This window comes from Marmota flaviventris, chromosome 1 (assembly GCF_047511675.1).
Source record: "Marmota flaviventris isolate mMarFla1 chromosome 1, mMarFla1.hap1, whole genome shotgun sequence".
Taxonomy (NCBI): domain Eukaryota; kingdom Metazoa; phylum Chordata; class Mammalia; order Rodentia; family Sciuridae; genus Marmota; species Marmota flaviventris.
In genome coordinates this window covers 157,440,485-157,468,182 of record NC_092498.1, presented here as the reverse complement: position 1 = coordinate 157,468,182, position 27,698 = coordinate 157,440,485, and the positions used below count along the sequence as shown (strand labels likewise).

General features: G+C 43.1%; 1 protein-coding gene and 1 pseudogene across 6 annotated transcripts in view; one reads left to right on the top strand and one right to left on the bottom strand.

Annotated features, from left to right (window-relative positions):
* The window catches only part of Klhl22 (kelch like family member 22), a 39,069-nt gene that overhangs the window by 10,351 nt on the left and 1,020 nt on the right, over nucleotides 1-27,698 (top strand). For 5 of the 6 annotated variants that reach the window (XM_027924298.2, XM_027924301.2, XM_027924299.2 and 2 more), the window contains 4 exons: nucleotides 4,745-4,910; nucleotides 9,587-10,305; nucleotides 18,659-18,851; nucleotides 24,024-24,257. In XM_027924298.2, the coding sequence (XP_027780099.2) occupies nucleotides 4,745-4,910; nucleotides 9,587-10,305; nucleotides 18,659-18,851; nucleotides 24,024-24,257 (1,312 nt within the window). Of the gene's footprint in view, nucleotides 1-1,339; nucleotides 1,431-4,744; nucleotides 4,911-9,586; nucleotides 10,306-18,658; nucleotides 18,852-24,023; nucleotides 24,258-27,698 lie in introns of those variants that run through there. The other variant, XM_027924303.2, reaches the window with a different exon arrangement.
* LOC114083128 (large ribosomal subunit protein eL32 pseudogene) lies at nucleotides 12,961-13,396 on the bottom strand (annotated as a pseudogene).

Below are 27,698 nucleotides of genomic sequence, written 5' to 3'. Positions count from 1 at the left end.
GGGTGTCAGCTTTTGTGTCACCATGATGAAAATATCTGGCAGGAAGGAAAAGTTTACTTAGGGCCCATGGTTTCAGAGGTCTCAGTCCATAGATGGCCAACTCCATTGCTCTGGGCCTAAGGTGAGGCAACACATCATAAGGAAAGGGCCCAGTGGATGAAAGCTCATAATAAGGTCAGGAAGCAGAAAGAGAATGAGGGGAAGAGCTACAGGAAAGATGCACTCTTCTAGGGAGTGTCCCCAGTGACCCAACTCCTCTAGCCCTGCCCCACCTGACTACAGTTACCACCCTTCAAACTAGAATGAACTGATTAGTGAACAGCTCTCATAATATAATAATTTTACCTCTGAATATTCCTGTGTTAATAAGAGCTTTGATGGGACACTTCACATCCAAACTATAACACAAGAACATGCTAAATTGCCTAGGCTATCCTTGAACTTGTGATCCTCCTGCCTCAGCTTCTAGAGTCACTGGGATTACAGGTATGTGCCACCACACTGCACTCCCATCTTTTTTTTTGTACCAGGGATTGAACTTAGGGGTACTTAATCACTGAGCTACATCCCCAACCCTGTTTTGTATTTTATTTAGAGACAGGGTCTCAATGAGTTGCTTAGTGCCTCACTTTTGCTAAGGCTGGCTTTGAACTTGCGATCTTCCTGCCTTAGCCTCCTGAGCATAGGCATGTACCACCATACCCAACCCAACAATTTTGACACAATTTCTGAGTTATTAAAATGTAGTAAGTATATACTAAAGAAATAAATATCAATTTTTGGTTAAAAAATATATATAAAAGGGAATGGATATGTATGTAATTTTTATTTTGGGATTTTTTTCCTACCTGATTTTTATCTTGAAAGATGTTGATCCTACAGAATGATAGAAAGACAAGTTCAGTGACCATCTGTGCCTTTGGCCTAGATTCATCACTTACTAACATTTTGTAAGATTCACTTCAGAGGAATTGAAGACATTGTGACATTTTATCCCTAAATACTTCAGTGTGTCTCTTTAGGGGAATTCTGATATACCTATTATAAAGTCTAAGAAAATTTATAATCATTACATAATTTCATCTGATATTTGAGTCCATATTCAGATTTTCCTAACTGTCTTTAAAATGTTTTATATTTCCTCCTTCCTCCCTCCATTCAGGGTCCAGTCAAGGTTCATGCAGTGGATCCTTTCTTAAGATGATGAAATCTGTCAGTCTAAGTGCCAGTGTACCTCCTCAGGGGATAGTGATCAGTGTTGACATCATGATCTTGGAGGTGCTGGGCAGAGGAATCAGACAAGGGAAGTGCATGCAATGGCACAGTTCTGAAAAGTGCAGACCACTACAAAGTGCATGGGGAAGTGCTTCAAGAGGCTGACTACACGTGGAGTAAAATGTTTGGGAATCAACTTACCAGGCATGTGCCAGGTCTGTAGGAAGATGACTTGTAAGACCTTAAAAGAGACCACAAGGGTGACTGGACACATAAGAACGTCCACTGTGTTCATTGCAAAGATGCTAGCTCTCTCTTTGTTAACCTAGACGTTTAATGTGTTTCTTCCCAAGAGGGTTTATTGGGAGGAGGTGCACAAGCTAATTATAAAGGTCAAGTGAAAAAAAGCAAGCAGTAGTTAAGAAATTGTTGAAAGCAAAGGTAATGAAAGGAGACCAGCTCTAACCTGGACATATTATGAAGCTGAAGTATTTGAAATGGCTTCTGGTGGGTAAAGAGAGGAAAGATTATAGAAAAAGTCTAGGAATTTTGGAAATGTCACGAGCACACAGGAACTTTGTAGGTGATAAAAAGGCATCATAAATCAGGAAGGGGTAGACAGACATCAGTGTTACCAAGTAGAAAAGCATTAAGTCAGACCTTTGTTTTACACCTTATACCAAAATTAATTCCACATGGATCAACAGTTGTTTTCGTTTTTTCAGTGCTTGAGTTCAAATTCAGGAGCCTTGTACATGCTTGGAAAGTACTCTACCATTGACTTAAATCTTAGCCAGATCAACAGTTTTAAGTGTGAAGTATTAAACAATTTTAAAAAAATTAGAGGAAGATATAGGGAAATGTTTTCTAATATAATCAACCCAGAGGGAAAAAGTCCTTCTAAGTTTGACGTAAAACTCAGACACAAGAAAGAAAATGATAAATTTGACTACATTAAAAACAAAACACGTGTGATGGGACACACCTATAATCCCAGCAATTTGGAATGCTGAAGTAGGAGAATTGCAGGATTGAGGCTGACCTTGGCAACTTAGACCCTGTCACAAAAATAAAAAAGCCTGGGGTATAGCTCAGTAGCAAAGTGCCAATGGGTTTAGTCCCCAGTACCACAAAATACAAAGACTGCTGGGCACATTCCTGTTATCTCAGCTACTAGGGAGGCTGAGGTGAGAAGATCACATGTTAGATGCAGCCTGGGCAATTCAGTGAGACCCTATTTCAAAACAAAAATTTTAAAAGGCTATGATAGAGGGCTTGCCTAACAAGTGTGAGGCCCTACGTCAAATCCCCAACACTACCTCCCCGCAAAATACAAATTTATGCATTCAGAAAGCATCATAAAACCAAAAGATAGGGGCTGGGATTGCCTAGCATGCATGAGATTCTGTATTCAACCCCCAGCACTACAAAAACAAAAATGAAAAGGTAGGAACAAAATTCAACTAATAGAAAATTGGCAAAAATTTTTTCTATTCAGAAAAAAATTTAAAAAAAGGTTCTTAGACACATGATGAGAGTTTTCTGTCTCATTCATTGTAAGATTTCTCCCTCTCATTGTAGCAGAGTTAGAGCTTCCTAGGTTGTGGGTGCAGAGGAGGCACTTGGCTCCACTGTAGGGAATGATGTAAGAAGAGCAAAGTGTGATTGTATGTCCCATCAGCTGCTTTTGTGGTAATTAATCCTGGCATATATAGATGCAGAATGCTGTGGGGCCGGGAGACTATCCATTATGCGAAATAGCAAGAAGATTCTAACTAATCTAAATGTAGAACCTTATACACATAGATAAGGATCAGTTTACAAGATGTTTAGTTAAGTAAAAACTAAGGTGCTGAATATGAACTGCCTCAGGAATAGTGAGTGCTACCCTTGGGAGGGGAACCAATTGGAAGCTGGGACATGAGGTACCAGCAGATTTTCAGTAGATTTTAAATCTTGAGCCATGTATGTTACCCAGTTGAAACACAAAAATCTATCTATTTTTGTTTTGAAATAGGGTCTCTACTATCTTCAAGTTGCTGACTGTCACATTTAAATCTTCAGTCCTGGGCTGGGTCTGTAACTCAGTAATAGAACACTTGCTTAACATGCGCAAGGCCCTGAGTTCCATCCCCAGCATAGCAAAACAAAATAAATCAAACAATAACAACAAAAACACTCCAGCCTTGGCTGCCAGCTTTTTACTTCTCAGTACCTAATCACATGTCCTTACTTTGTTATCTCACAGGCATCTCACGTTGACCATGTCAATGACAGGACAATGACTATTCTTCCTAAACTAGTTCCTCCTGAATTTTTACCCATTGGTAAGAGTGTCCCCATCTACCCAGCAGCGTCACCCGGCAAAGTCCCTGAGTCCTCCCTGCATTTCCTGAAATCAGTCTGTCAGTAGATTCTCTCTCCTGTGCCCCAGTAGAGCTCTTCAGAACTCTCAGCTGTGACTGCAGCCACACCAACCTGTCCAGGGCCTAGGTCACCTGTAGGAGCCTCCTGTCTAACTGATCTTCTTACCCCTCCAGCCCTTCTTTAGGCCCTTTGCTTTAGGCTTCCAGACTGTTCGTTTATGCCACTCTGTAAAATTCCCACACAGCAGTGTCTCATTAAACTCAGATTTTAGTGCACAGTCTACCCTTCCCTAGAGGTAACGAGGCCTGCCACCCTGCCTGGTCCTGACTCACCTCCTACTTATTTCCCCCTGTCTTGGCTGCCCTAAGCTTTTCCTTGCCCCAGAATCTGAACACCTGTCTCCTTACCTGGGATGCCCTCCACTGCCTGGCATGTACTGCTACCAACCTACTCTTAGGTCTCAGTTCCTTGGAGGAGCCTATCCCTGCTTCATCTCAGTGCTCCAGTGAGTTACACCCAGATCAGATGCCCTGTTGAGTTCCTTCCCAGCATTTCCAAATCCAAAATACCATGCTTCTTTTACTTTTTTCTTTTCTTTCTTTCTTTTTTTTAAACTTTTCTTGTTTGTCCTTTGCTAGCATTAAACTTGTACATAGGAATCTTTCCAATGTACTTCATGATTATCGCTTCTTCTCTGGAAATTGTTATTAGCATTTGGTAGGAGCTTAATAAACATATGTTGAATGCAATGACTCTTATTTTTATTACTTATTTCCCACTAATTAACATATTCTTTCCAAACATACTCTGGAGTAGCTGCTGCTCTGACCTGAGAACTGCACTAGTGAATGAAGCAAAAAACAAGCAGGCATGGGCTTGCCTTCATGAAGTGTATATGGGGCACCTGAAAGCCCATGGAAAGGGAGACAAGTGATTTCTAGAATGGCTGCCCAGACTCTCAGGCTCCTTCCATAGGTTGACTTCCATGTGCATGCTGCTTACTCGGAGCATAGAGTGGTCAGCATTCTACTATGCACACTGCCAGGCAGCCCACTCTCTGTTACCCTATTGTTGGGTACTTGATTCTCCTTTCTAAATGTTCTTTGTGGCTTGGACTGGTATCTGACTATTATAATTATGGTCTTTTCTCTTAACTTTGCAGAGGAATGTTTGCTGGGGGATTGAAAGAGATGGAACAGGAAGAGGTCCTGATCCATGGTGTATCCTACAATGCCATGTGCCAAATCCTGCATTTCATATATACCTCTGAACTAGAGCTCAGCCTGAGCAACGTTCAGGAGACACTGGTCGCTGCCTGCCAGCTTCAGGTAAGGCTCACCTCATCAAGCAAAGCAGATCTGTATCCCCTTGGGGTTTCTCCAGATACCCATGGTGCCCACTGGGTAGTGGCATTGGTATAATGTGGGTCAGAAGGGTCAGGACACCAGGCAGTGAAGAAGCTAAAGCAGAGTGACTTCCAACACCCCTGGGCAACCTTGTTTTATGCCTCTGCCCTTTACTCTTTTGCTGCTCCTTCTCCCTGACTTGGTCTCCCTGCCAGGAAAAAGATCTTGCAGAAAGGCAAGTGGGGTGACCCTGAGGCTTGTGTGTGTAAGGATCTTTGTGCCATGGTGTCAGTGTCCCCAGCCCAGCACGTGCAGGCCTTTTCTGCCTGCTTTCTATGTTCAGCCACTCCCATCTCTTTAAAATTGTTTTCAGATACTTGTTTCCTATAGAAGTATAGAAATTTCTGAAGGTTTGGTGGTGTATCTTAAGTTTCATAAGATTTCATTGACTCAGTAGTGTGGGAGCAATTACACAGGGCTGGACCTTCAGGTGTTAGTCAGAAGCTCAGTCTAGGTTGAGTCACTTCTTCCCACTTTTCTAGAAAGTGAAATGAAATGTTACACTGAGTTTGTCACGCTTGACTTTTTACTCAGTTTAGAGCTTGTTTGGGCCAGTTAGGAAAAACTCAACCTGTCTTGTGGGTATCTGGAGGCCCTACCTGGCACACCAAGGCTGTGGTAGCCTCCCACACCCTGCTTGCTCTCTGGTTGGGTATGAGGTGTTCCATACATACTTGTTAGGCTGATCGAAGCATGATTTGCCTTACAGTACTTGCATGAGGGGTGGGTGGAGTTGAGCCAGTGTGGCCTTTATAGCAGAAGATTTTCCTTGTGTTCTTTCATTGAGAGATCTCTCTTATTCCTACCTCCCTGTCATGGTTGCATGGGAACATTCATCTGGTTCTCCAACCTCCCAGCACTGCCCTTTCCTCCTCAGCTGGCTCAGAAAATCTCCCCACAGTGTGACTGAGATCCTCCTGTCCGTCTCCTTTTCCATGTTGTGCACCCTCCTGAAGTTCCCCTTAGTCTCCTTGATCTGAGTCCTTTGACCACTGTACCAGCACCCTGGGCCCAGAACTTCAGACTCCTTGAGACTTTCCATCTTTTTCATTCACTTTATTCAGGTTTGGATAAGTCCATCCTCTTTAATCATGCTTGTAACTGTCTCTGTTCTGTTTCCATTTCTTTCACATTTGTTCAGGTTTCCGTCTCTCTCTATCCTCCTCCTAGCTGGTTTCTGCCCTCTCCTCCTCCATGCATTGCTCATGCATATGGATACCAAATTATCCTCCCTAACACTACTTTCCTTCTCACCTCTCAGCACAGACACCGCAGTCTCTGTTGGTTTGACCATTGCTCCTGAGAGCCCGAGGCCATCTTGGGGGCAGCAACTGACTTTGTTTTTAGTGTATTTTTTACAAATCAGTGTTGTATAAAGCAAGTTTTTAAATTTTTTTTTTTTTGTAGTTGTAGATGGACAGAATGCCTTTATTTTATTTGTTTTTATTTTTATGTGGTGCTAAGGATTGAACCCAGTGCCTCACACATGCTATGCAAGCACTCTGCCACTGAGCTACAGCCCCAGCCTGTAAAGTAGTTTTACCTGGCATAACAGCATGGAGACCATTTGTTACTATAGCAAGTGACTACTGGTAGCTTGCCCCTGTATGCTGTGCTCTGTGCTATTCCAGGATCTGACTTCATAGTGTCCCCAGAGACCTGGGTCTGAATTCCAACAAAACTCTTCTATTTATTTATTTATTTTATTTTATTTTTTTGTACCAGGGATTGAACTAAGGGGCACTTGACCACTGAGCCACATCCCAGCCCTATTTTGTATTTTATTTAGAGACAGGGTCTCACTGAGTTGCTTGGCACCTTGCCATTGATGAGACTTGCTTTGAACTTTTGATCCTCCTGTCTCAGCCTCCTGAGCCACTGGGATTACAGTCATGCACTACCATGCTTGGCTCAACAAAACTGTTCTTTCTGGGTCACCCCATGCAAATGCTTCCCTTCTCTGTGCCTTTTGTGGGCCTCTGCATGGGTGTGCCTCGGCTGTATCCCCCATGAAATTCCATCTATCACAGGGCTCTGAAAACAGCATAGGAAGGATAGGATGGGAAGCAGAGAGGTTCAGGTGTAGGAGAGCGGGTTCTTTCCAGGGAATTGCTTCTCAAGCTCATCTAGAGCTGGCTCTCACATTCTCCTCAAAACCTGGTCTTCAGGACCCAGGCCTATGACAGAAGTAGTAGTTTAGAAGAAAGATGCAAAGCAGAAGTGCCTGCTAAGGTATAAAACAAGTGGTCAAATGAAGACTTTCAGAACCTAACACAGCACCATGGGGATATCTCATGTGGAGCACATACCTCCCTAACAGTTTGCAGGTGTCTATTTAGCCCTTAGCATATCACCTGGTAAGCAAGCCTGAGCTTTCTTTTGAATTTTAAAAAAGAGTTAAATGTTTATTAATAAGCTTCAAATACCAGTAAAATTCCACTATGTGCAATAGTTAATTTATTGATCAGGTACAGTCCTCCCTCTGTATCCTTGGGGAATTTGTTCTAGGATCCCCTGCAGATACCAAATTCTAAGGATGTTCAAGTCCCTTATAAAATGGTATGATATTTGTATATAACCTATGCACATCCTCCTGTCATAAATTATCTTTAGATTACTGAAGTATCTAATCCAATGTAAATGGTATGTAAATAGGGTGTTATGCTGTATTCTTTAGGGAATAATAACAAGAAAAAGTCTGTATGTGTTCAGTACAGATGCAATTTGTTTTTTCAAATTTTTTGGGAGCGGAGTACCAGGCATTGAACTCAGGGGCACTCTCAACCACTGAGCCACACCCCCAGTCCTATGTTATATTTTATTTAGAGACAAGGTCTCACTGAGTTTTTTTGCCCCTCGCTGTTGTTGAGGCTGGCTTTGAACTCACATTCCTCCTGTCTCAGCTTCCCAAGCCACTAGATTTACAGGTGTGCACACTGTACCTGCCTTGAATTTTTTTTTTTAAGAGAGAGAGAGAGAGAGAATTTTAATATTTATTTTTTAGTTTTCGGTGGACACAACATCTTTGTTTGTATATGGTGCTGAGGATCGAACCTGGGCCGCACGCATGCCAGGCGTGCGCGCTACCGCTTGAGCCACATCCCCAGCCCTTGAATATTTTTTTTTTACCTATAGTTGGTTTCTTCACAAGTAGAACCTGCAAATAGAGAAGTCTAGCTATACTCCCATTTTTATTTTTATTTATTTATTGGTACTAGGAATTGAACCCAAGAGCTGAAGTCTTTACCAGTAAACTTACTTTTCATTTATCTATTTATTTATTTTTAAAAAATATTTTTTTCCTTTGTAGTGGACACAATACCTTTATTTTATTGGTATTGATATTTTTTATGTGGTGCTGAGGATTGAACCCAGTGTCTAACACATGCAAGGAAAGCAAGCACTCTATCACTGAGTTACAACCCCAGACCTATTTTTTTATTTTGAGACAGGGTCTTGCTAAGTTGTTGAAGATCTTGTTAAATTGCTAAGGCTGGCCTCATATTTATGATCCTCCTGCCTCAGCCTTCTGTGTCACTGGGATTATAGGCATGCACCACCATTTCTGACTATATTTCCATTTTTAAAGAAACTCTAAAATCCCATTTCCTAAAGAATTTATCAGCACCTGGTTTGTCATCCCAGGTATTTTTCACTAGAGCACATCCTTATGTCTTGTCTTCTGCCATGCTTTGCCTATCAGAGCCCAGGGTATCCTTGAACAGCATTGGCAGAGAGCAGGTCAGGTTATAGATCAGTTCTTGGCTCCTTCTCATCCAATTGCCATTCTCTCAGTTGTTTTCCTTCCCATCCATCAGTGCTTCTATGCAGTTGAGAATAGGTCATTCAGACACTTGGGGACTCTGCTCTCACTGGAGTCAAATAGGTCTCTTGACTCAGGCAGGAGTCTCAGGATGGCTTGCCAGATTTTCAAGAAAGCCAAGTCATGGTCTTGAGGTGAATGCTGGGCAGGTATCTGGAGATGCTCTGCTGGAAGTTTTGATTGTGTGTGACATTGGGCCTGGGCCTAGGCCTCATGGGCTCTGGTGGGATCTCTGGGCCTGCAGCTTTGACTGAGCTGCCTATAGTGAGAGTCTAGCAGGAGAAAAGAACTGGATATATGTTTTCAGTCCCTGTACTTTGGAGAGGCAGACTCTTATAAAAAGCCCTAGGTGGGGTCAGGGAGTAGTCCAGGGCACCTTCCCAATCAGGGATGCCTGACACAGTGACAGTTTATGTTGCTTCATTCTTCTCTGGAGAGCCTGTACTTTTGATGTAAAAAGATAGTTGGCATATATGAAGGATCCCCTCTGTGCCAGCTAGTTCCTGTGCATTTGTCAACATATTCCTCTCAACTTTAACTATTCCTGTTTTATAAATAAGGAAACTGAGGCTTGGGGATTAAGAATATGCCACATTTGGCCCATTTGGTATGTTTTCCAGTCAGTCTGTTGTAATCCCCAAATATCTCTAGTGTGTCTGGAAAGGTTAGGGACAGTTGAGAGGGGCTGTGTAAGCTTTATTTCTGCCATCACTCTATCCCACTCCTCAATGCTGTTGGCCAACCCAGGCTTAAGTGGGTGTCCTTCTCTTTGCAGATCCCAGAAATTATCCATTTCTGCTGTGATTTCCTCATGTCCTGGGTGGATGAGGAGAACATCCTTGATGTCTACCGGCTGGCAGAGCTTTTTGACTTGAGCCGCCTGACGGAGCAGCTGGACACCTACATCCTCAAAAACTTTGTAGCCTTCTCGCGGACTGACAAGTATCGCCAGCTTCCCTTGGAGAAGGTCTACTCCCTCCTCAGCAGCAATCGCCTGGAGGTATCCTGTGAGACTGAGGTGTATGAGGGGGCCCTGCTCTACCATTACACCTTGGAGCAGGTGCAGGCTGACCAGATCTCCCTGCATGAACCTCCCAAGCTCCTTGAAACAGTGCGGTTTCCTCTGATGGAAGCCGAGGTCCTTCAGCGGCTACATGACAAGCTGGACCCCAGCCCACTGAGGGACACAGTGGCCAGTGCCCTTATGTATCATCGGAATGAGAGCCTGCAGCCCAGCCTGCAGAGCCCCCAGACGGAGCTTCGTTCAGACTTCCAGTGTGTTGTAGGGTTTGGGGGCATTCACTCCACACCATCCACAGTCCTCAGTGACCAGGCCAAGTACCTGAACCCCCTGCTAGGAGAATGGAAACACTTCACTGCATCTCTGGCCCCCCGCATGTCCAACCAGGGCATTGCAGTTCTCAACAACTTCGTGTATTTGATTGGAGGGGACAACAATGTCCAAGGATTCCGAGCTGAGTCCCGATGCTGGAGGTAGGAAAGGCCACTTGTTGGTACCTTTATGTTCAGGTAACACTGAAGTGCAGGAGTCATGTATTAAGAAGCCTGATCAGCAGACATGTGAAGGGCATGTCACCACAGACTTAGTTCTTCAGTTTGCTTTTTACATGAAGGTTGCAGCTTGTCAGAGATATACTTGTTTTGTAGAATAAAATCCAGGTGAATTCAGAGAATGTGGACTATAGCAATACAAGGAAAAGGGGCACCAGGATTGCTTTCTTTTCTTTTTCCCCTCCTCCCCTGCTTCTCAGAAACCTCCTTACCTTGGATCTCAGCTTTGCCATGGAGGAGCCTGACTGGCTCAACCTAAGGAGTGGGAAGCCATGGCAGGAAGAAGCTGAAGAATTCTGGACAGGGTAGCTACTTCTTTCATCTTGTTCTCTCTTAAGCTTTGCTGTTTTTTATTTCAGCTTCCTTGCTGGTCTTCTCTGCTCTTACTTCTCTTTTAACTGTCCCACATGGTAGAGGATGACTTCCTGCTGCCATGCCCACCTGAGAATATGCTCAGCCTGAGGATCAGGAAGGGCCAACAAACAATATTGAGCCTTCTGCTAAATTCTCTTTGTCCCAGTATACATCTGAGTGCTAGGTACAAGGTCCTCCTGGGAGGAGGCAATTTTCTTAGGAGGTTTTGTGGGTTGCTATGTTCTATAGGATGCTTCTAGCTCTATCAGTCAGAAGGCTGTGATCTCAGAGATCCATTTCTTTGCACAGAGCAAGAGATAATAGGTCAGGATACCATAATGTCAGCTACCAGTGGGTTTCCAGGGGACCCTCTACCATACTTTGGTGCATGTGGAGTCACCCCACCCTGCTGGCTGAGAGTGCTGCAGAGTGCTAACTGCTTTTGGCAGCCCTTAGCTAGGCACTGACACAGTTTTATGTTCATGTTCTGTTTTCTGCGGTAAGGGTGGGGATGGGGTCTGGCTTGGCTGTGCCACTTGGATACAAGCGTAGTGATCCTAAGAAAGAGACAGCCATTCCTCATCCACTTCTGCTTTCAAAGCCCCAGGAAGCAATCGGTCACCTTTGTTATACCAATGTGACCTAAAACTTGCCAGTAATATGTTGTGATTAAATATGAGGAATGACAGAGTTCAGAAAGAAGGAAATAACTACCTTTATTTTCTCTCTAACCAAATGCTATCTGTCCCTAATGGGTGTGACTGCCCCAGGTTCAGGCTTCCCTCTGGCCAAGCCTCAAAACTTCCTTCAGTTTTGCAGCTGTGGGACCAAGGCCAAGCCTCCTTGCCTAAAGCAACCCACAAATCTGTAAAGCAAATCTCTGTAGATAGAAGTTGTAGACAACTCTGCGTCCATTCCCTGGGGGTGACAGCTAGGTAGTCTGCCTGACCCTGTACCCTGTCCTCCTGTAATGGGGCCGTTGATCTCAGTTTTGCTCAAGACAATAGTCCAGATTCACTTCTGGTGGACATGTGCTATAAAACCAAAGCCCAACTCTGGCTGAAGCTAATATTAACCCCTGTAATCAATAACCACAGTCTCAAACTCCAGACTGGGAACTGGATCACAATGGTAGGTAGAGTTGGTGAGACATGCCTTGAAAAGAGTAGGCACTCACAGGGTTGAGGTGATGGGGAGGGCCATGGCATGCTGACCTGCCTACCAGCTAACTTGTTTTTCTATCGTTTCTACAAAATGAGAAACTTCCTTCATCTCCCAGTGGTCTCCAAACTACCAAATGCATCTTTTGTGTGTATGTGTGTATTCCTGGACATTGAACCTGGGGCCTCATGTATGCTGAACATTCTACCACTTTAGCCCTGAATTTCTTTTTTAATTTTATTTTTCCTGATTTATGGTTTTAATTACAGGAATGTAAAGATCATTAAACATTATAAAGTATTTGAATGTGATTCATGACACATACATATTGTGCATATATATGGAGAAAAACTGTAGAGCTGACAAATGCCAATCAGTTGTTAAGTTCAACAGGCACATGTGATAAAACGTCCTCTCAGGTCAGAAAAATATATTTTCTTAACTTAATAAAGAATATCTAGTAAGAAAAATAGGGAAACATCTTATTCTGGAAACAATTTCTCTAAAATAGAAATTAGAAATAAGACAGGGAAGATATATCCATCATAATGTTGTTAATAGTCAGCATGGTATTTGAAGCTCTAAACAATAAGACAAAAAGAAAGAAATATGGGGTAAGTGGATTAGAAAGAGAAAACTACCCTGCAAAATCCTAGAATATCAAGTAAAAATTTATGAAAACATTAATAAAATAGCTAGTTAGAAGATCAATATAAGAACATCAATAGCTTTAATAATAGAGATGAAAAAATTTTAAAAAATAACAAAAAAGGATCCCATACAAAGCAGGGAAATTATAAAATATCTAAGAATAACTATAAAATGTGTAAGATTTATATGGATAACCTATACTACTTTACTTAAGAGCATATAGGACCTACATAAACAGAGTTATACCAAGTCCTCTGCAAATTATTATACTAAATGTAATGAAACACAAAATATAAACAGATTTTTTTCTAGGACAAGATAATATAATTTCAAAACGAATTGGGAAAGGTGTACATGCAAGAATAGTCAAGGTTGGTTTTCTTTTCTTTTTTGGCAGTTTTTATAGTTTATTTAAGCATACATAAAAATGTGCACATGAGCCACCTGTTCATTTTCTTTCCTACTCAGTCTGGTATTGGAATTGGTCAATCTGATGGCCTGCTGGGCTGTTCCATGCTGACTTTAAGGTTCTTGAAGGAAACATGGTGAGCAGTCATAGTACAGGAAGGTTTGTTGCACATTAATAGCACTTCCAGCTCCTTGATAATGTGGATCAGGAACTTCTGGAGGCCTCTGGGCAACACATGCTTTGTTTTCCTGCTGCTCTCATACCAATGTTTGTCATAAGGATCTAGCCCTTAATCTTCTCTGTACCCTTTTGTCAGTATCTCTGGGTTTCTACCAGTTGTGCTTACTTTTGGCATATTGGTCTGACCAGGTGCCAGATGAACTTCTTGGTCCTCTTTTTGACAATTTTGGGTTTCACCAGAGGTCTGAGGGGAGCCATGATGCCAAATAGGAGATGGCTGCTACCTTTGTAGACAGCATGGAGCAACAGGCCCCACAGCATTCTTTAAAAAACCAGACCAGACTGGGGTTGTAGCTCAGTGGTAGAGTGCTTGCCTGGCACATGTGAGGCACTGGGTTTGATCTTCAGCACCACATAAAAGTAAATAAATAAAATAAAGGTATTTTTAAAAACAGGGCTGGAGGTATAGTTCAGTGGTAGAGCACTTGCTAGCATACCCAAGGCCAGTTTCAGAAGTCTCAGTTCATAGATGGTTGACTCCTTTGCATTGGGTCCAAGATGAAGCAGAACATCATGACAGAAGGGCATGGAGGAGGAAAGTGGTTTAGGACATGGCAAACAGGAAGTAGAGAGCAACCCTGATTTTCTTAATTTGAATGTTCTAAGAGATTGGCTCTTTCTCCATTTTCCCCCTTCATAGTTCACAAGCCTTAGAATATAAAAAAGAAATATTTTGCGGTAGGTTAGAATTTGCATTCTAAGGAGTTAGTACTTGCCAGGTTATAGCCTTAAGCTCCGATACAAACAGGGCATGGTGGTTCAGGCAGGAGGATGGCAAGTTTGAGGCCAGCCTGGGCAACTTTACCCTGTCTCAAAATTTTAAAAATAATAAAAAGGGCTGGTATATAGCTCAATGGTAGAGTTCCCTGGGTTCATTCCCCGGCATGGATACATAAACTGCATGTGAAAATTTACCTTTCTTAAAGCAAATTGTATTTGCCTCCATGATGATACATTTTCTCTTCTTTCTTTGATTGCATCTATATTTATTTGATTGCATCACCTTACCATAATGAAATACCTGAGGCAACTAATTTATAAAGAGAAAAGGTTTATTTATTTCATAGTTTGGGAGGTTCAAGTTCTAAGATCAAGTCGTGTGTGTGTGGGTACCCATTGATTTGGCCTCTGTGAGGGCAGATGGTAATAGTGGGAGCATGTATGCTGGACCAAGTAGTCACACCTCGAACTAGGATGCAGAAAGAGAGGAAGAGACCACTGTCCCACAGTCTTCTTAGTGACCTGAGGACCTCCCATTAGGCCTAGCATCTTAAAGGTCTATAGCACTCCCAGTATTGCCACCTTGAGGACCAACTCTTCATATGTAAACCTCAGACAGTCATCCAAACCACAGCAATTGCCCATGTTGTTCTTATACTTTTCCTTCTGGGTACCAGTACCCCTACTACTTAACACTTAGTAGTAGCCTTTCCCATGTTGTCATGTGCCCTGACTTTACCTAAAATAATAATTTAGGTTTTTTTTTTTTTTCTCCTTTTGCATTGCCATGGCTGTTAATATTTTAAAGTATATTTAAATTTAGAATTTTTTTGATAGATTTTAAAACATTAATAGTCAGGGAAATGCTTAAGTCATAGAAATACAGAGGAAAAACAACCTACTAAATTTAACAAGGACCCTCCCTTGTTAAATTTTTGTACCAGCTCTAGATTTCACCTCTGAGTTTGCAATAGTTTTGCATTCCAAAAAATCTGGATTAGAGTTACTTAGTCAATAAAGGGTGCTATAACCAATACCACAGACTGAATATCTTAAACACAAACATATATTTCTCACAATTGGATCCTAGGAAATACAAGATTATGATGCTGGTTGGTCCTGGTGAGGGCTCTGATTTGCTATGTCTTCACATGGTAGAGAGAGCCAGCACTATCCTCTCCCTTTTATAAGGGTACTAATAGCATCATGGAATCCCTATTGTTGTGACCTTATTACTTCCCTGTCTCCAAGTACCATCACATAAGGTATTAGGGCTTAAACATAAGAATTTGGGAGGACCCAAACATAATCCATAGCAGTGACTAAAACTACATCTTTTTATGCAATAGTAAAGATTTTTTTATTAGGAAAAATATTTGAGGATCTGTTCTGACAAAGTGAAAAATTAATCCAATAAAGAGGAGCTATACAGCTCAGTGATAGTCCCTTTCCTAACATGGGTGAGACCCTGGGCTCAATCCTTAGCACTTAAAAGACAGGACACAAAAAAGAAAAAAAAATCCACAAAAGTTTGGTTATGTCTAAATTTTTGACCTATTGTGTCAGTGTGATTGAGTGTGTGTGAGTGTACACATACACATTTTCTTAAATCTGAAGTCATAAAATCCAAATGAACTTAGTCTAAGAAACTGAGAAGATAGGAGAGCAGAAGGAAGCAAATAGAGGTATCCAGAGGGTCTTGTCTCTGGTGGGAGAAGCAGATGCTGATGTGGCCTGTTCCAAAATAAGAGCAGGAGAGGCATGTGCTTAAGGGAGCACAATGTACAGGAACAGCCCTATCTAGTCAATTAACAGGTCCTCCATGAGCCTGAACTGCCAGGCCCAGCCAGACCTTTCCCTGGCTTGTACCTCTGTCATTCAGATCTCAGACAATGCCTTCTCAGGGAGCCTTTCCTAGTCACTGGAAGAGATCTGTACCCTCCCTCACCCTCCCTGATTGATAACCCACTCTCTCCACCTAGCTTACTCCCCCGCCCCAAGGGATCTGGCATTATATTGAGCACTGGTTTGCTCTGTTTAACCTATTTCCCCTTTTGCAGTAGAAGGCAGGCCCTGGCCTCTCTGAATTCCCCATGCCAGGAGCTGTAGCAAGTGAGTATTTGTAGAACGAATGAATGATTTCCTTAATGGTAGTACCCTTTCATTTTCTAGTCAACAGACAGTGCATGTTTACCCCAAGCCAAATGCTGTTCAGAGATCTAGGAGTTAAAAAATGAAGTCCAGTCCTTTATACGCTCCTCACAAGTTAACAAAGACTTGTACTTTATGATCCCTTATGATAGCTTTCTAGGCAGGTGATATCACTCCTTTGGGTAGGTATGAAAACTGAGTGAATGCCAAGAGATTAAAAGTGATGCCTTAGGCCAGACACAGTGGTGTGCTTGGGAGGTGTGACTTAGGAGGCTTAGTCAGAAGAATCACAAGTTTGAGGACAGCCTCAGCAACTTAGTGAGGCCCTAAGCAACTTAATGAGACCCTGTCTGAAAAATAAAAAGGGAAGGGAATGTGGCCTGGGACTGTGGCTCAGTGGTAGCGCTTGCCTAGCGTGTGTGAGGCACTTGGTTCAATTCTCAGCACCACATATAAATAATTTTTTTTAAGTCCATCAACAACTAAAAACAAATTAGAACAAGGGGAGAATAGGAATGTGGCTCAGTGGTAAAGCACCTCTGGGTTCAATCTCCAGTCCAAAAAAAAAAAAAAAGCATTGGTATACCCAGCTAGACAGGGACAGGTTGGTACGATCCAGATGTATTTCTTCTCTCCTGGTTGCCCCACCTCCTGAGGTACCTCTTTCCTATATTCCTGTTTAGAGGGGAAGAGCTGGCCAGGGGACAGGTCCTGGAAGAGTAGCTATAGAGTACATCTAACTTGTGGTTTTTGTTTTTTGAATTTAAGGCCTTACACGTGCTAGGCAAAGTGCACTATCACTGCACCACATCCCTGGCCCCTAACTTTTGGTTTTGGTAATGAATGAAACTGAGTTCTTCACTAGCCAGCATAAGATAAAGGCCAAATAAAACTTAGTTTATTATTTTCAAAGTCAGTTGAAGTAAGACTTGTTCTCCTTGGAATTGGTCTTCCTCTGGAGAAATAAAACACTTATTTGAAAGAGGCCATAACTCCCTGGGTACTTGGGCAAGGAGGCTTCAGAAACAGAGCTGGGTAGATGCTAGTGCCAGCTGATAGATGCTGTGGTTGCCTCTGGGGAAAGGGCCAGCCATGGGTCAGGAATAGAGTTGGGGGGCTTAAGGCTCACAAGTCCTGGCCCTTGGTGGCTCAGGTTTCATCTTTTTCTCACCCAGCACTACACCTATCTGTGTGTTCCATATAGGCACAGCAGAGTGGCAGGACTGGTTGTGGAGAGAAAGGGTAGAGACTTTCAGGAATTGGGGCAACCCCAGAGCAGCAGGTGCTGGAAAGGTAGACTGTGTACAATGAAGGGCCTTGGTGCTAAGCTTGCGCGTTTGGCTTTGGAGGTGTGAGCAGGCACTTTGGTGGTGTGGACAGGAGCATGGACAGGGGAGCAGCCAGGTGGAGATGACTGAGAGGTGTTTGCAGAATGGGTCCAAAGTGTAAGAGAAAGCAGTGGATAACAGTTGGCAGTCCTGGGTGACTGAAATTACCCCAGTGAAGAGTCAGAAACCCCAGACAGGCAGAAGGGGAATCACAGCAAAGGAGAGGAGAGGAAACCTGAGAGGATAGTGGGGGTGGGCAATATGGAAGTGATTGATCCCATGTAGGGGAGGAGAACAATGCTTACTGTTTGGGAATTAGACATTTTTATGACAGTTGGTAGGGAAAGAGAAAGGAAGGGTTGTGCCTTGGGTACAGCTATACTACCTGTGAATGGGACATGAGCTAGACCCCGTATCAGGAGAGGGAACTACAGTGACAATGCTGGAATCGTGCTAGGCTCAGCAGGAGGTTAGCATCCCTTCCTCCTTATACTGAACCCCCTGCCTTCTCCATACACCTCGAACTTGGAATGCTTAACATTGCAGATCACACTCCCAGGTATTCTCAGGACAAAAAACTTCCTAGGACCAGACTTCTCCAGCCTTATGGGCTTCTTGCAGCCAGCCCTGTGTCTGTCTTCTTGGGTGGGTTCCCAGAAACCCACAGGACCTTTCCCATTGACCATAGTTCATGGCAGAAGTTAGTGCCCCCACTAGAAATCTCCAGCTGGGGATGTCAGGAAAGCCATGAGTTCAGGGAACAAGATAAATATTTCAGATGCATGAAAAGTGGCAGACAGGAGCCTGGCACATGCTAGATATTGCAAGGCTGAGGGTATGATGGAGACTGTGTGCAGGGTATACTTGAGCATCTAGTTGAGAGGCTGTAACTGGGAGCCTTACTAAATGGGGACAGGTGAGATGGAGGTGGCTGTGGGAATAGCTGTTGGATGGCCTGGGGTGGATAGTTGAGTGGGCTAGAAACCACCCCAGAGGTTACAGCTAGAAGGGACCACCGTGATAGGCAGGAATGCCAGAGGCTCCTGGTCATACCTTCCAGGCCATGTATGTGGGTGCACATGTGTGCAGGTGTGTAGCAACCTGTTTACATGACTGTGGGTCAGCATTTCTTAGCAACTGGGGGCTGCCAGGGTGGAGGGACCATCAGGACATCCTGTGGCAAAGGGGAAGAGGCGGGAATAGGAAGTGTAGGCCCTAAGGGCACTGATCAGTGATATATTTTTCTCATGTCCCCTCAAAGGTATGACCCACGACACAACCGCTGGTTCCAGATCCAGTCCTTGCAGCAGGAGCATGCAGACCTGTGTGTGTGTGTTGTGGGAAGGTACATCTATGCTGTGGCAGGCCGAGACTACCACAATGACTTGAATGCTGTGGAGCGCTATGACCCTGCTACCAACTCTTGGACATATGTAGCCCCACTCAAGAGGGAGGTAAGGAAGCCCTCCAAGAAAGGCATTCTGTCCAGTTCTCTTCCCCAGGATGTAGAGTGAGAGGCCCAGGTGTCAAGGCCAGTCAGTGCTAGTACCAGGTCAGGGAACCAGAACCAGTGAGCAGAGCCCACAGTGACTCCAAGATCCTTCACTGAGTTGATTGATGAGGACCCCTGAGGTTCAGCCAAGCCACCTGGAGAGAGGGCATAGTGAGAGAGTTCAGATACTATTCATCAGACCAGTTCCCCCTCCAAATTTTCAGATGCTGAGACTTTACCACACTACTGGCCAAGTAAACTGCTTTTACTCTGTAGTTTAATATAGATAGAAACCTCACCCTTATCTGTTGCCAAGCCCACCTGAAATGAGCTGGAATGTTTCTAAAAATGTCAAACAAGAAGAACCCTGAGAGAGAGGAGGGCTCTCAGCAGCCTGGTTCACAGGCTTGTGTTCAGACTTCTTCACCACAGGTTCCCTGGAAGACAGGACAGGGCTTTCCAGAAGCCACCACCACCCCACCCCCGCCCCAGAAAAAAAGCCTTTGAGGTTTCATTCTTTGATTTAAAATAATAATAATGTGCATTCTATACAATAATACCTGGATTTATTTCAATTTGAGGATGTTTAAAATTATGTTCATTATGCAGAGGTACCTATCTCTCTTTTATCCTACCGCTTTATCCCCTGGCCCAAAAACCAGCTATAGGATTCCAGAGGAAGGAAGAGGCTTTGCTGTTCCCTGCTTCCCAGGTTGCAGCCTTGGAGAACAAGGTATATGTCCTGCTAGTGCCAGCATTGTTGTTTACCCAGCACCTGCCATTGGCTGGGTACACCTCTTGGGACACTGGAGCACCACAGTAGGCTCACATAGTCTCTGCCCCAGGTTTGGTCAGCACTGACTTGGGGACCTTGGCAGGAGTTATGACCTTTGGAAGCCTCTTTCCACCACCCAACATTTTTCTCTCCCACTGCCAAGCCCCCTTGAGACTGAGACTTTGACCTCAGTAGGGTTTCACTGATGGGTCCAGATCCTCTGTGACTGTATCAGAGTCACTAGCACAACCCACGTGGATTCCTATCATCCTTCCTCACAGGCAGCTGTGCTCTTCCCATTGTGGTCTTCTCCCTACTCCTTAGCTTCTTTGGGGAAAGAAAGTCTTTTGGAGGGACCCTCCCTTACCTAACCCTGGAGAAAGGAGCAGATTTTGCATGGAAAAGATCAAGGAGTCACCAGGTACCACCCTGGTGTCAGATGCCTATAAACCCAGCTGCTTGGGAGCCTGAGGTAGGAGGATCGCAAGTTCAAAGCCAGCCTCAGCAATTTACCAAGGCCCTAAACAACTTAGACCCTGTCTCTAAGTAAAATATAAACAAGGGCTGGGGTTGTGGCTCCATGGTTAAGAACCCCTTGGTTCAATCTCCAGTACCAAAAAAAAGAGAAGATGTCCTTGAAACCTGATGGATGAGGAAGGCTTCCAGATTCCATTCCCAGAGTCTTGGAAGGCCAGTGGGGGAGGGGCTTGGGCAGTTTTGGAGCAGTGGGATTCGGTCGGGGCGGGAGCTGCAGTTCTCCAGTTGGCCACAGAGGGGCTACCTTGGCCTTTAGCTAGCTACTTCCTGGAGACCAGTTCACCTTCATGCTGTGCTCATCATCCCTTCTGCAACTACTAACCACCTACCATATACCAAATGCTGGGGATCCAATGGTTGTAAGAAATAACAAACTTTATCTCCTAAGGGATGTATAGCCTTGCAAGAGAGACCATTATTAACTACCCAGCCAGTAATGTAGTTAAGCCAAAAAGTGGGATGAAGGAAATGAAGACAGAATTAAACTGAACATTTCTTGATGCGGGCAGGACTCTTGCAGGACAATGAAGATGGATTGTTTGGGGCCATCTGAGGCCTAAAGGAAAACAGGCATCTGTTTTCATGGGAGGACTAACCTTCCAGGGCAGAAGTGACTTCACAGTCTGCCCTGAGAAGGAGGAGGCTTGGGAAGCACTTGTGAATTCAAAAAGGCCTGGATGAATACAAAAAAGCAAGGAAAATAGTGCAAGTCCTTTACTAGGGCCTGTGCTGGGCTGGGACTGTTGAGGTGGAAGGAAATATGTGGGCTAAGTTGTGGTTTGGAGGTAACTCACAATGGTTCAGAGACTTAAGTAATGTAAAACTATAAAATTTTTAGAAAAAAAAAAAAGAAGAAGGAATCTTCAGGATCTAGGGTTGGTGAGTTTTTAGACTTGACCTCAAATGCAAGAACCATAAAGAGAAAAACTGATATTAGACCTCTTAAAAACTTTTGCTTGAGAAAGACTCTCTTAAGTGAATGAAAAGAAACTATAGAGTGAGAAAAAAATCTGTGTAAACCACATATCTGAGAAAGGACTAGTATTGAATATATAAAGAACTCTAAAAATACATACACACACACACACACACACATAATCTTATTAAGAAGGTACAAAAGACATGAAGAGACTTCATGGAAGAAGCTATAAAGATAGTAGATAAACACATGAGAAAGTGTATAAATTAAAACCACAGTTAGAGAATGACTTATCATAATGATGGAAATAAAAAGAAGTGACAGGGTTAGGAGTGTAGCTCAGTGGTAGAGTTCTTACCTAGCATGTGTGAAGCCCTAAATTTTATCTGCAGTGCTGCAAAAAAAAAAAACAGATGTAGACGGTATACCCTCTGGGAAGAATGTGGCAGCTTCTTCCAACTATCATTGCAATTCAGCATTGCCATCCTGGAGATTTTTCCCAGAGAAATAAAAACTTCTCTGTACATAAATATTAATAGCAGCTTTATTGGTAATAGCTAGGAACTACAAAACAAAGAGAAGTTCACATAAACTATTCTGAAATAAACCTTATTGGCTATAGTAGGATCTCATTGTAAATAGATAAATGTCCTTCAACAGGTGAATGGTTAAATAAGCTGTTGTAGACAACATAGCAATAAAAGGAACCAACTATGGGTAAACACAACAACCTGGGAGAACCTGGATAGGCATAGAAAACCAATCTGAAGCTAGGTTCTTTAGTGCACTCTGGTAATACCAGTGATTCCAAAGAGTGTGACAAGGAGACCACAAGTTTGGGGCCAGCTTCAGAAACTTAGCAGAGTCCCTGTCTCAAAATTAAAAGGACTGGAATGTACCTTAGTGGCAGAGCACTCCTGGGTTCAATTCCCAGTACCAGGCCAAAAATATACAATACACACAGGAAAAAGCTAGTCTAAAAGGTTATATATTGGTTTCATTTTTCTAACTGTGTGTGTGACACACTATACTGATATCAAATCCAGGGGTGCTTTACCACTGAACTACATTTCCAGCCCCTTTTAAAAATATTTATTTATTTATTTATTTTTGGTAGTTGTATATAGACAGAATGCCTTTGTTTTTTTTTCTTTGGTTTTATGTGGTGCTAAGGATCAAACCTAGTGCCTCACATCTGCTAGGTAAGCACTCTGCCACTGAGCTACATTCCCAGCCCTGCCTCCCTTTTTTTATTTTGAGATAGGGTCTTGCTAAATTGTCCTTGCCCAAGCTGTCCTCAAACTTGTGATTCTCCTCCCTTAGCCTCCCAAGTTGCTGGGATTATAGATTTTGCCACTGCACCTAGTTTACTTAGCAAGACTATAGAAGTGAAGAAGAGATTGGTGGTTGCCAGGGGTGAAGTGTAGAAGTTTAGGGTGTCAGGAAAGTGCATGTGATTGTTGTCAACTTAAATTGAATAACAAAGAGACCACATCTCCAGAACAAAGCATTTATTCGGGAATAGTAAGGGATTGCAGTCCAGAATATGCAAGCTATTGGCAGACCATAAGTCCATCTACAACAGGTAGGGCAAGGAAAAGCCTTTAAAAACAAAAAGAGTTCAACAAAAACTGTTTTGAAATAAACCTCGTTGACTATAGTAGGAGCTCATTTCAAGAATTGGCAATTACTAATCATTAATGTTGGGCTGTTGCTAGAGAATGTCCTTATAAAAGTAATTTACCTGGAAGTTGTTTTTGTTATAGAGATACTTTTTAATGGTTCTTAACATAGTCATATGTGCATGAGGGAACCTGCCTTCCTGGCCCTTCCAGCTCCATTTTGACATAAGTGACTCCATTTACACATAAAAGGGCAACTGGGAAATCCTGGTGGTAATAGAAATGTTCTGGGACTGCATCACTGTCAGTATCCCAATCGAGGAATTGCAATATAGATACACAAACTCTCACCATTGAAGGAAAGTGTGGAGGGGTCTCTATTTCTTCCAACTACGTGTACATATGCATCTACACTTATCTTAAAATTAAATGTTTTGTTAAAAAATAAACTTCCACATTGATGATAGAAGACCAAAACCCTTGGTATGTTTTCTGCCCACTATTCTATCCACCTCTCTGTCTCTTTGCTCCAGTCATATGGCCTAAGTTAGTGACTATTGGTCTTGACTCTCCTGGAGCCTCTACCCACTGTGGGTAGAGTGCTTGCTATGTGTTGGCCTTCTGGGTGTAAATGAGTGAGTCCTGGAGGCAGTAGGGCCAGTGTGAGGCATGTGAGGGTGGAAGTATTTTCAATCCATGGTTGGTTAAATCCATATATATAGAACCTATAGATATGGAAGGCCAACTATATTTGATTTTTTTGTTTGTTTGTTTGACCTTTTCCTCCTCATGCCAAGTTTCATGTTGGTAGGTACGATCTCCAGACAGATTTGGAAAGCTGGGTCAGCAGGCCTGGAAGGTTGCTTGGCTGGTGAGAGTGGGTACAATGGAGGCCACTGAGAATGGGTGATCGTTTCCCTGTGCTGTGGCCTTCTCCCTGACTGGCTGTAAAAAATACCTTGATTTTCTTGGAGTCCCCCCCACATATGTTTACTTTAGGGACACAGGAAAGACAAAGGTCACATTTGATCTCTGGGTCTGTACATGAGTCCCCTATTGGGAAGAAGTCAGGGGTCGATGAACAGGAGTATAAGTCCAGCAAGAAGCCAGGGAATATTCTCCCTAGCATGTCAGGAACAAATCAGGAAGTGGTGAAACCTTGAAGCGTCATCAGGCAGGTGTGAGGTGGTGATTGGTTTTGGCAGAAGCTGCTTGGCTGCTCTTTTCACTCTTGCACTTTTCTTCCTTCCCTTCCCTGGTTCTCTTGGTGGCCCCACACAGGTGTATGCCCACGCAGGTGCAACACTGGAGGGGAAGATGTATGTTACCTGTGGCCGCAGAGGGGAAGACTACCTGAAAGAGACACATTGCTATGACCCAGGCAGCAACACCTGGCACACACTGGCAGATGGGCCTGTGCGGCGAGCCTGGCATGGCATGGCCACTCTCCTAGACAAGCTGTATGTGATTGGGGGCAGCAACAATGATGCCGGCTATAGGAGGGACGTGCACCAGGTAAGCCAGGGCCAGGGCTGCCCACTTAGGTCATCAGAGCAGTTTTAAGTTCATAGCACATGAACAGAAGATGTAGATAGCTCCCATGTATTTTCTGCCCCTATACTTGCACAGCCTGCCCAAATATGGGGAGGACCATATGTGTTAAGTCCGTAAACCTGCAGTATCGTATCTCTTTTTTTTTTTTTTTTTTTTTAACAAAAAAGAATTTATTGGAAGGATACTTAGATCTCTCACTGAATCTTTCAAAAAGTTGAACAACTAGAACAAAAAGCAAGGCTTCTGATTTCACTTTTTTTTTTTTTAAATCATAGACCAGCTACTGAATACATACCACTAAGACAAAAAGTAATGTGCTGGTGTGCTCCCATCAGTTCAAGTGACCACTCCCAGGCCAACAATTCCCTGTGACCAGTGTGGCATTGTACAGAGTTTGGGCCAGGAGAGCAAGCTTAGCAGCCAGGCCCCAAGTGCTCCCATAGTGACTTCTGGATTCCTTTCTACCAAGCCTGATATGATACTGCTTGTTTTAGTCCACTTATTCATCAGTATGATCAATCAGTATGATCAAAAGAACTGACAAGAAAAATTTTAAAGGAGGAAAATTTTGTTGGGAGCTCAGTTTCAAAGGTCTCATTTCATAGACAGCTGGCATCATACTTCTGGGCCCAAGGTGAGGCAGAACATAATGGTAAAAGAATTAGCATAAGAAAGCAGCTTAGGACATGGCAACAAGGAAACAGAACTGCACTGGCACATCTTAAACCCCAAGTCAAGTTTACATGAAGGTTCACTTTTTTTTTTTTTTTTTAGTAGTAGTAGTAGGACACAATACCTTTATTTTATTTATTTATTTTTTTATGTGGTGCTGAGGATCAAACCTCACACTTGCTAGACGAGCTCTTTACCACTGAGCTACAACCCCAGCCCTGAAGTTTCACTCTTGGTCTTGCACATTCTATGGGTTTAAATAAACATATAATGACTTGTGTCCACCATTACAGTATCGTACAGAATAGTTTCACTTGTGCCTTTATTATTAGTAGTAAAAACTTAAAACTTATATTGCTGGATATTGTGGCATGAATAATCCTAGCTACTTGGGATGAGGATAGCTTGAGCCCAGGAGTTCAACACCAGCTTAAAGTAAGAAACTTTTATTATTAAGTTAATATAACCACATTGCAGAATATGGCTATAAAAAAGATAAAGGTGAGGAAAACTAGTTTCCTAACTGGCCCCTGCATCATTGGTTTTCAGTTTTTCTAACTGTGAATGCTTTGAATGGTTTCTACCTAATTCCATCAGAGAGCATCCCAGTATGCTTCCCTTGCTGACATTTGTTCTGGGCATTCTTCAGTTTAACACTCAGTTTTCATAACCGTAGCCTGTTCTGCCCCTCTCATAGCTTTGTAGCATTCTATCAAACTGATGTGTCATTTGGATTCGTACAGATTTAACCATTCTATATAACATGATAAATAATATTTGATTTGAACAGCTTTTCAGGCATTTTGGATTCTTTCCTTAGTTTCATGCAGTGGTTCTCAAAGCATGGTCCCCAAACTAGTAGCCTCCATCCACCTCACCTGGGATTGCTGCATTAAGAAGGCAGGTTCTCAGGCTCAGCCCCCCAGACTCCTCATTCAGAAGCTCTAGGGATGGGACTTGGCTGTCTGGGTTTAACACACCCTCTCATGGTAAGAACCTGGGCCAGTACAATTAGTTTTTGATTGCTGCCATAACAAATCTCCACAAACTTAGCAACTTAACATAAGTTTATTATTATGGTTCTGTAGGTCATAAGTTTAACAGGCAGAAGTCAAGGTGTTATTGGGCTTCTTTCCTTCTTGGAGGCCCTAGGGAAGGATCCCTTTCTGCTTACTTGGGCTTTTGGCAGAATTCTGTCATTGGTGGTAATAGGACTAGCTGACTGTTGGTTAAAGACTTCTAGAAGCCGCTCATCTTCAAAGTCAGTGAGGGCAGATTGAGTCCTTTTCATTTCTCTCTTCTGTCTGGCTTTCCCTTTCCACTTTTTTATTTATTTATTTATTAGTATTTATTTTTTAGTTTTCGGCGGACACAACATCTTTGTTTGTATGTGGTGCTGAGGATCGAACCCAGGCCGCACGCATGCCAGGCGAGCGCGCTACTGCTGGAGCCACATCCCCAGCCCTCCCTTTCCACTTTTGAGGACTTGTGCAAATGCTCTTCCATTTATAGTGGGGTTATGTCTTTGATAAACTCATAGTAAACTGAAAATATCCTAGGTCAAAACTGCATTTAATTCACCTAACCTACCAAACATCACAGTTTAGCCACACAATATACTATAGCAACCTGGTTGTTTACTCTCGTTATTGAGTGACTGACTGGAAGCTTGCTCCCTCTGCCTAGCATTGCAAAAGAGAATCATACCACATATGCCTCATCCCTGTAAAGGTCACAGTTCAAAGGATTTCTACAGAATGTGTATCACTTTTCCATCATAAAGTTGAAAAATCATAAATTGAACCGTCTTAAATTGGTGGACTCAGTGAAACTACTCTGTACGATATTGTAAATAAATCTACCCCCCCCAAAAAAAAAAAAAAATCCCACATTGAAGTTTACACCTTTAACCCCATCTGCAAAGTTACTTTTGCCACATAAGGTAACATATTCACAGGTTCCAGAGATTGGGGCTGGATGTATTTGGAGGACTGTTACTCTGCCTACTAAAGCTAGTAAATCACAGTGGTTAGTCAAGAAGATAAGATTTTTATGGCTCTTAATACATATTGACAAATTCCTTTCCTGACTTATAAGTAGTATGGCTTTACCACACCTTCAGCACAATTGGATTTTGTTTTTCTTGCCCTAGAAAGGGGGGACATTTCAGTTTTGCATGTCTTGCATTAGGTGGAACATTTTCCTATGTCTTTGTTTACTGTTTTGGATAATTTTGAAGACGAGAATGTTGATGGTCATGATTAGTAAGCAACTGCTTTCACTTTGCACTACCTGCTAGTGATTTTTACTGTAGGGAGAGGTAAAGATGTAGAAGTGGGATCCTTGTCATCAGTCAGCTTCAGTGTTATGGAGAGAAGAGAAGCAGTACCTCAGAATGTGCAAAATGACAGCCTGCTGAAGGGGAGACAACTGCACATATGGTAGGCAAAAGCTGGCCATGGGTTGGGTAATCTGGATGAAGGCCTATATCCAAGTGAGGTCAGAGAGAGCAATACTATTCCAGACAAGGGGCCAAGAGTGGGCCTCCTGCAGACCTGGCCATCTCTGGGCAGGTCAGCATCAGGTTGCCCCATGGGCAGGATGTTTTAGCTTTGGCACTGCATCATTCTTCCAATGTCTATCAGAGATTGACAGGTAACTAAGGCTGCATTGGTCAGCTGGTCAGGGATGGGTTGGCAGCCTCTCCCAGCAGGCACCCAGGCTTGACCC